We start from the raw sequence: 9,313 nt of genomic DNA on the forward strand, positions 1-9,313 counted from the left end.
AGGACTAGCATTTTGAAATATGGGTGAGTTTATAAAATGTAAAATGCTCCTCTGTATATTAGAGTATTTTTTATGTTTTTGGTTATTAAGTATGTTACACTCCATTGCAGCTTGCAGTACTTCATGCTAATGAAGAAATAATTACAGAATGACAAACCTGATGAAGGACACGAAAACGGATAGTGTACTAGAACGCCGACGTTTGTCTGTAACTAGAAACTGTATTACTTTGTATGTACTGCTAAGCTTTATTGTACATTGTAGTGTTATTGTTGTAATCTTGTTAATAATTGAATTCTAAACATTGCATATAAAAACTAACAAATATTGTTAAATTGTACACGGTGATTTACTGTTTTACTGGCTATTATACATCGTGGTCCTGTTTGTTGTTTTTCACCTCCTCCAGTTTGGTGTAGTGGTTAAGTGCGCGGACTCTAATCTGGGAGAACCGGGTTTGATTCCCCACTCCTCCACTTGCACCTGCTGATGTGACCTTGGGTCAGTCACAAGCTCTGGCACAGCTGTTCCTGAAAGAGCAGTTTCTGTCAGAGCTCTCTCAGCCCCACCTACCTCACAGGGTGTCTGTTGTGGGGAGGGGAAGGGAAAGGAGTTTGTAAGCCGCTCTGAGACTCCAAGTGAAGGGCGGGGCATAAATCCAATCTCTTCTTCTTCTTCTCTCTTCTCTTACTGGCTGGCAATTAACCATCAACTTTGCTGTTAGAAAGAACAAGCAGGAGACTTAGAATCAATGGGAGGGGGGGATAAATGATTAGGGAATATCCTCCTCCTGGCTATGAGGCTATTTCTTTTCCTAAAATTTCCAGCTCACAAAATCATGGTTCTTGTTCTGTCCATAAAGTGCAAATTCAAGGCACTTCACTTTACCTCAGGACTATTTATAGAAGAAAAAGCGGTTTAACCCGTCAGTCTGCACTGATGTTCGCTTTTCAAAACCTGCTTCCCTATCTGCAAAGATACTTGTCGACCTTTAAAAAAAGATACTTGCTTTAAAAAACAACAACCCAGTAACAGAGCTGAGCCAGTTTTCAATGGCAAAACTCACAGAGCTTGAAGGATTAAACTTCCTTCTTTTCCCCCTAACAGCCCAGGGCAAAGTGAAGCTGCTTGAACGTGCACTTTACCTTTTACAAACCAAACTGAGAGGTGTGAGCTTCTCATCCTCTGTATGTATCTCACCTTGTTTTCAGCACTGCGAAGGCAGTGAAGCATGCTCAGTCCTCTGTCTCTGTTTTGAGGAGGGGCATCATTCTAATATTTGTTGTTGTTCAGTCGCACAGTCGAGTCCGACTCTTCGCGACCCCATGGACCAGCTCCCGCCAGGCCCTCCTGTCTTCCGCCGTCCTCTGAAGTTGGTTCAATTTCATGTTCGTTGCGTCGCTGACACTGTCCAACCATTTCATCCTTTGCCGTCCCCGTCTTCTTTGACCTTCAATCTTTCCCAGCATCCGGGTCTTCTCCAGGGAGTGCTCCCTTCTCATTGGGTGGCCAAAGCATTTGAGCTTCAGTTTCATTATCTGGCCTTCCAGGGAACAGTCAGGGTTGGTTTCTTTTAGGATTGACTGATTTGAACAAGCCTAAACATGATCTCTCCTTCTCTATTTTAGCTTCAGGGAAGTTGGGCTTAAAGTCTGTGACTGGCCGGAGACACCAGCCACGAAAAGACTCCTGCTGGATCAGACCAGTGGTCCATGTAGTCCAGCATCGTGTCCCACACAGTGGCCAATCACTCCCCTGCTGCGTCCTCCTAGTGCTGGGATTCAGAGTTCTATGGCCTCTGAATGTCCCCTCATGCCCATCACGTAGAGCCCCACAGTTCGTCAGGTGCTTAAGGAATGCAATAGGATAAATAACAAATAAATAATAGCCACCACAGCTGGCAGCCCCCCCATAGGCCCTCCTCCATTAGTCTAATTCCCCTTTTAAACCTTTGCGGAGGCTACTTTGTGGGCTGGACGCCAAGGGAAGTGTGCCCATCTATCCACTTAGTATCCCCATGGTGAAACGCATCGTCGTGCGTACTTCGCCTTGGCTGGGGGAGTAGAAGAAAAGCCGGGGCCGGAAATGCCGGACGGAAACAGCGGTCGCGCTTGCCGCTCTAGCCTAAGTCTCTATCACTTGATTCCTGATTGGGTGACTTGGCCGGAACTAGGTGAATTGCGGTCGATAGAGTGGAGGAAGACTGGGGGAGTAGAAGAAAAGCAGAGGCCGGAAATGCCGGACGGAAACGGCGGTCGCGCTTGCCGCTCTAGCCCAAATCTCTATCACTTGATTCCTGATTGGGTGACTTGGCCGGAACTAGGTGAATTGTGGTCGATAGAGTGGAGGAAGACTGAGGGAGTAGAAGAAAAGCAGAGGCCGGAAATGCGGACGGAAACGGCGGTCGCGCTTGCCGCTCTAGCCCAAATCTCTATCACTTGCTTCCTGATTGGGTGACTTGGCCGGAACTAGGTGAATTGCGGTCGATAGAGTGGAGGAAGACTGTGAGAGAAAAGGAGTTTCACGTCAGTTATGGTGAGTTGCTTGCTCTATATAGGGTGGCTTGTTTCGATTGCATCGTGCTTTTCAGCAGAGGATCCTTAACTGGGCTTGGAAAGAGTTTCTTTTTGTTCACATGTTCATTCTTAAATGTGTTGGTCTGAAGCAACAGCACAAACTTTGAGTCCGGCGGCACCTTTGAGACCAACAACGTTTAATTCTGGGTATAAGCTTTCCTGTGCATGCGCTCTTCATCAGATACAGTGAAATGGAAGTTTCCAGTCCATACATATAGGTAGAGGGTGAGCAGCAAATTAACATACAGCATAATGAAGGTGTTTTAACAGATGCGAGGACCAAATAGGAATAACAAGCTGAGTTTAATTCCTGGGGAAAACGTGGTGAAGCAAATAAATTGGAGACTGATATGTAAATGTACCCTTCTTAATTGTGGGATGCTAAGAGTAATTAAGAGGAGCTGCGGTGGCTCAAGTGGTTAAGACACTGAACTGCAGGCTGTGGAAGGTCAGTAGTTCAGCAGTTCAAGACCCGGGTGCCGCAAGACGGAGTGAGCTCCTGTCTCTAGTTCCAGCTCCTGCCAACCTAGCAGTTCGAAAGCAAGAAATTGCAGGTAGATAAATAGGGACCACTTCGGTGGGAAGGTAACAGCGTTCCGTGCGCCTCGGCGTTTAGTCATGCCGGCCACATGACCACGGAAACGTCTTCGGACAGCGCTGGCTCTTCGGCTTTGAAACGGAGATGAGCACCGCAACCCTAGAGTCGGAATCGACTGGCTTTCGAGCAAGGGAACTTTTACCTTTACCTAAGAGTAATTAATGACGCTGCGGTGGCTCAAGTGGTTAAGACGCTGTACTGCAGGCTGTGGAAGGTCAGTAGTTCAGCAGTTCAAGACCCGGGTGCCGCAAGACGGAGTGAGCTCCTGTCTCTAGTTCCAGCTCCTGCCAACCTAGCAGTTCGAAAGCAAGAAATTGCAGGTAGATAAATAGGGACCACTTCGGTGGGAAGGTAACAGCGTTCCGTGCGCCTCGGCGTTTAGTCATGCCGGCCACATGACCACGGAAATGTCTTCGGACAGCGCTGGCTCTTCGGCTTTGAAACGGAGATGAGCACCGCAACCCTAGAGTTGGATTCGACTGGCTTTCGAGCAAGGGAACCTTTACCTAAGAGTAATTAACTGAGCACAACAACAGGGTCTCGCTGGACTCAAAATTAAATGTCATCCATCATGCTAGAGGAGCTTGGATTACGGAGATTCTACAACTGGGGTGCTGCACAGAAAAGTTTCTCTCCCAGTCTGTTACTTGCCCAACTTCTGGAGGCAGGCTCGATCTGCGGACTTCTGATACAGGTCTTATTGGGCAAGCTAGGTTCGTTCATTTGCCCTTTCTCTGCTACTCTTGGTTGTTGGTAACTTAAAAAAAAGTATTATTCCAGCAGTAGAATACACTAGATGTTGGTTGCAGGGAGTAAGCTTCTGGTCAGCATAGGGGTATTCTTTGAATCGCTGTAATGTAGTATAGTCTTGTTTTTCATAATTATTTAGTTTGTGTGGTGTTCTGATTACCCAAAAGAATAGGGTCTTTTAAAAAAGATATTTTGATTGCTTTTTATTTTATTTTTATTGCTTTGTTTTTAATTTAGTTTCATCTTGACCTTTCTTGGTTTCACCTGCATGCTTCTTTACAGACATATTTCTGAAATGGTTAAGTGCCACTTAAATCTATTGTATAAATAAATAGCCCCAAAAAGTCAAAACTAACATTGCAAATTACATCTTGTCAATAAAAAGAATGACTCTTTTCTCCCCCCCCTTTGTGTTCCAGGCCACGGCTACTGACCAGGTGGTTGGGTACGGCTTAGTAGCCTTCAGTCTGACTCTCTTTGCTTACTACACTATCTGGATTATCATTCTGGTACGGACTTTGTTTACTGTAATACAATCACAGATCCTTCCATTTCTAGACCTGTTTGAGGGGAAATGTCAGACTATATAGAGGAGGCTCTGTTTGTAATTCTCTGTTTGATTTGTCCATGAAGGTGTTCTGTGGGGCCTCCTCTGATGGCACTCTGACTGTAGAACTCCTCTATGAGCTCTGCAGACAGCTGTAGTTGATCTTGCTGGACTCAGAATATTATGCACCACTGAGACGCCGTAACAGTCATGTGATGTGTCAAAATAATTCAGATGAAAAGGGGCAATGAGAAAGAGAGGCAGGCTAAAGAGGTGCCGAAAAAGAAAGTAGAGGATATTTAATGAGGAGACTGGAAATGAAAAAGTGGTAATTGAGGTCTGGTTCACTCATGCAGGAGAATGAGGTGGGATGGATGATGCCATTTCACCTTGCAGGATAAATATTGCATGTTGGAACACTTGAACGCACATGAAGATGCCTTATCCTGAATCAGACCATTGGTCCATCTATTCAGACTGGCAATGGCTCTCCGGGGCCTAAAGTCTTTTTCTTTAACCACTACCTGGTAATTTCAACTGGATATGCCTGGGATTGAACCTGGGACCTTCTGCTTGCAAAGCAGGTGTTCTCTCACTAAGCCACAGTCCCTTCCATGATGCAAAGTCCTAGCAGAGCAATGGAGGGGGGTATGACTGGCAGCAGTTATATGGGGGGATTCAGGCAGAGAGTGGGCTTCCCCAAAGCTGACTCTCTGAGATCTTTTAACGAGCTGCTGGGGATTGAACCTGGGACCTTCCGCTTGCAGAGCCAGCATTCAAGTGCTGAGCTAGGGCAGCCACAAACTCCCAGTGCAAAAGTGGAAAGCTGTGCATATGTAGCAATGCCATTTAAGGTAACCTGAAACCCTAGAAGGGACAGGCCCAAATCCGTGTCTTTGAGACATTTGTGTCTGTTTCCACAGCCCTTCATTGAGAGCGACCACATCATTCACAAGTATTTCTTGCCCCGGGAATACTCGGTCATCATCCCTGTGGCTGCTGGGCTGTTGTTGCTGCTGTTTGTCGGTGAGTCAAATCACAGCCTGCAGTGGAAGCTCTGCAAGGGATGGTGTTTAGTTGACTGGGCAGCTTTACTATGACCGTGCCTTGGCAAGCTTTCTCCTTTGCTCCCATGGACACCACCCAGATTCCAGTTTCCATTTGGTGTGCCTGTCACACTCTGGGTAATTCTGCACTGGCTTTTCCCTCCATTGTTTTACGAAACCCACATTGGAACAGAAACTCCCCTCTGCATTGCATGCGGCTTGCACTTTCTTTGATCATCAGACTTTATGGTACCCTCCACGCTCCATGCTGCTTTTGCTTTTGTTTTATGGTGCCTTCTGCATAGATTTATGGCCATTCAGGGGTGACTTTGCAGTCAGTACGGTGTTGGCTCTGAGGTATTTGAATGTGGTTTTGAGCTGCACCTTTCCCTCAGTGTTGAGCAGAGGTCATTTCGGGGGGATCGCGGGGGATCGCAGTTCCCCCGGGTGAGGTGCAGGGGGGCGGGGGACATGACGAAGCCCGCCCCCCCGCTTTCGGCCGCCCCGCTTCCGGCCCTCATTCAGCCAGGAGGAGGCAGGAGAAGAGGGAGGGTAAGTTGCTTCTTCCCTGCCTCTCCCCACCCCTGCCTGCCTGGGGCCACGGAGGACCTTCACAGGGCTTCCTTGCACTCCCGCCATGTCAGGGGGTGTGGCATATGCTAATGAGTTCCCCTAGGTCTTTTTCTGCGAAACGACCCCTGGTGTTGAGAAAATGTGGAGCAAATGCCAGATGCAGAATCACCATTTGGCTGCTATCGCACACACTAAATAATCCACTTTCAATGTACTTTCCAACTGGATTTTTAATTGGCAAAATCCAGTGGAAAAAGTGGATTGAAAGTGGATTATTTAGTGTGTGTGAGCCCAGTTTTTGTAACTTTTTACATGTTGTACATGTTCAAAGGAATTATCTCTTGTACAGATTCTTTTAAGTGTGTGTGTGTGTATATTTATATATATGTTTAAAAGTTACTAGGAATACAGAAAAAAGTGGGAAAGGAGCAAGGAAAGGAAAATTAATTATATAACATTATTTATATTAATCAAGGACATTCGTATTGTGCATAGTGTATATAACAAAAAGACAATATTCTCCAAAATACTTTGGTTTTCAGCTCCCTTATTATAAGTTTTAGAGTAACAATGATGTTTAAAGCCACATCAAAGAAAGAGAGAGAGAGAGAGACAATGAAATGAAAATAGAACACTTTTTAAATCTATTCCAGTTTTAACATACACTATACACCCTATGTATTGAAAGATTGTGATAGGTTAAAACTAATATAGCAATCCTAATAGATATTAATAGATACTGATTGAATAGTGATTTCCAGATAATTGAACATACATGTCAAAAAAGGAATAAGTCAAAATCATGCAGACTGTAATACGGTAGCATGCTTTTATATAAAATCTTGTACAGATTCTTATGGAGTTTAAATAATGACATGCACCTGGGATATGGTTGCCTCAAGAGCCAGTGGGTCGATGGTGGTTAGAGTGGCAGACCACACAGAAATTTGGCTTCACATCCCCACTTGTCTACGAAACTCATGGGATGACCTTGGGCCAGTTGCTTTCACCTTCAGCCTGACTGACATTATAGGGGGGCGGGCGGAGAGAATCTTATGTGCCACCCTTAGCTCCATCAAAGATGTAATACAATCAGTTTAAGAATACCAGAGCATAACATGTTCTAGAATAAAATGTAATAAAGAGGAGGATGAACAAGTCATCCGCAACACTTGCTTCTGGTCTTCCTTGGAATGAGGGTGTCCAAAGTGCTTGACGTATGTTTTTACTGCATTCATTAACAACAGGCCTGTAAGGTAGGCCAGTGTTATCCCCACACTACACAGGGGGAGTTGAGGCCAAGAGAGTATGGCTTGGCTGAGGCCACATAGTACATTTATGGGAGAGGTGAGTGTTGAACATGGTGCTCTCTCTTGGTAATGATCAAGTGCTAAGCATTAAGAGCCGGTTTATAAATGCCATGGAGCCTGGCAGTAAAGTTTTCCCTGGGCGGTACCACTTCAGGCTGCAGGTAGGATGTTGAATCTTTATATAGTGGAAATGGAACACTCTGGGTTAAGAGTATTCTTTCGCCTTCTCCTTGGTAGTCTGGTTTTCTATGTGCAGTGGCTCTGTGGAAGAGGAGTCAAACCTTTCACCCTGCACGTGCAGCCAGTCGAGTCCAGGTAAAGCTTTATTCTGCAGACTGTATCGTCTGGCCCTAAATAGCACAGATCTCACTTCGTTTCAGCTGTCGGAATGCGTAAGCCCATAGATTTGGCAGGAGGAACACCGGCCGCTCCCCACAGCTCCCTTTCTACTGAATCACCTCATTTCTCCAATACTGGGAGAGCAGCGTGTTAACTGTGGCTTTTGGGAGGGTGGCAAGGAGGCGCACTCTGCTTGTGCCTGTCATGAGATTTCTCCCCTCTGTGTTCTTTAGGAGTCTTCATAGCCATCATTACATGGAAGAACCGGACGCTCACCAAGAAATCCGCCTGAAGGCATCGCGAGGGAAGAGGCATGGAGGAAATAGGCAGGCTCTTGGCAGCAGCTGCGTTTCTTCCGGGACAATTCAGCCCTGAGAACTAGCCGGTGGCTAGGAAGGGCAGTGGGACTCGCTAGCCTTCCCCCCCCTCCCCGGGGACCTGGTTACCAGCATCCGGACCAAATGGTGACAAAGCCGTTTCTCCTCGAGGGACCAAAACAAGTCTGTGCTCACCTGTTGGGATGCATAAAACAGTCCAGTCGCAGTCCTGGTGGCTCCGTGGCCTGTGTCCTGTCTGAATGCAAGCACACCATCTGCTCCTCTTCTAAATTCCCATTTGAGTTTCAGATGGTTTTGCTTTAGGGGTTCCCTCTATGCTTTTCACGGCGCTTACAAATTTAATAAAATCACTATCAGAAGGTCTAGGTACAGGGAAGCGTCTGCAAGTCTGCTTTCCCGAGGTCCTTCTCAAAAGTAGGGTGCCGGCTCCCGGTTGCCAGGGAAGGACATCTCATCATCCTGCACGGACCATTTGTTTATCACCACCCTGCCCACAGAGACACACAAAGCAGCACTGAGCCAGACTCAAGATAGAGACATGCCCTCATTTGTGTCTTCTGTGCGTACCCTCTATAGCTTCCTTTTTTTGGTTCGTTTGGTACCCTCTCCTCCTCCCCAATGACTAGCAAAATTGTGGGCCCAGCTGGAAACTGTCACTGTGTGGTTGCGCCCCTTTAGACAGCACGGTCTGGAAGTAGGGCGCCTCCATTGCCCTTGGCTAGCTTTCCAGGTTGCCATCAGACAAGCGAGCAGAGCTTGCTTTGCCATGCGCAGTCGTAACTTTTCTGAGCCATCCACCTGCCTTGTTTTCAGAAGGGTTCAGATGGCACAGGAGTGTCCCCTGTCGTTTTCCTGGAGTCTTGCCACAAGAAAGAAAGCGGGTCTTGCCGTTTTTCCAGGCCTCTGTGTGTATGTTCTAAATGGGGGTAAACATCAGCCCAGAGACATTGTTGACTCTGCTTTAATAAGCGGGGGAGATAGATCAAGATGGGTCGCCGTGTTTGTCTGTCTGTAGCAATAGAAATGAGCAAGAGTCCAGGAGCACCTTAAAGACTTAACTAAATTTGTGGCAGGGTAGGAGAAATTAAAAGACGCCTGCTCCTTGGGAGGAAAGCGATGGCGAACCTAAACAGCATGATAAAAAGTAGAGACATCCCCCTGCCAATTAAAGTCCGCATGGTCAAAGCAATGGTATTCCCAATAGTCGTGTATGGCTGCGAGAGTTGGACTATAAGG

The 9,313-nt window shown here is 46.6% G+C and overlaps 1 protein-coding gene across 1 annotated transcript; it reads left to right on the plus strand.

The window, feature by feature from the left end:
* Window positions 1-2,457: 2,457 nt before the first annotated feature.
* DPM2 (dolichyl-phosphate mannosyltransferase polypeptide 2, regulatory subunit) lies at window positions 2,458-9,113 on the plus strand. The gene is made up of 4 exons (XM_015405817.1): window positions 2,458-2,535; window positions 4,344-4,433; window positions 5,395-5,497; window positions 7,973-9,113. The coding sequence occupies exons 1-4, from the start codon at window positions 2,533-2,535 to the stop codon at window positions 8,029-8,031; spliced, it is 255 nt and encodes an 84-aa protein (XP_015261303.1). The 5' UTR covers window positions 2,458-2,532; the 3' UTR covers window positions 8,032-9,113.
* Window positions 9,114-9,313: the final 200 nt, after the last annotated feature.

Source organism: Gekko japonicus, unplaced genomic scaffold (genome assembly GCF_001447785.1).
Source record: "Gekko japonicus isolate JY-2015 unplaced genomic scaffold, Gekko_japonicus_V1.1 scaffold1491, whole genome shotgun sequence".
Taxonomy (NCBI): Eukaryota; Metazoa; Chordata; class Lepidosauria; order Squamata; family Gekkonidae; genus Gekko; species Gekko japonicus.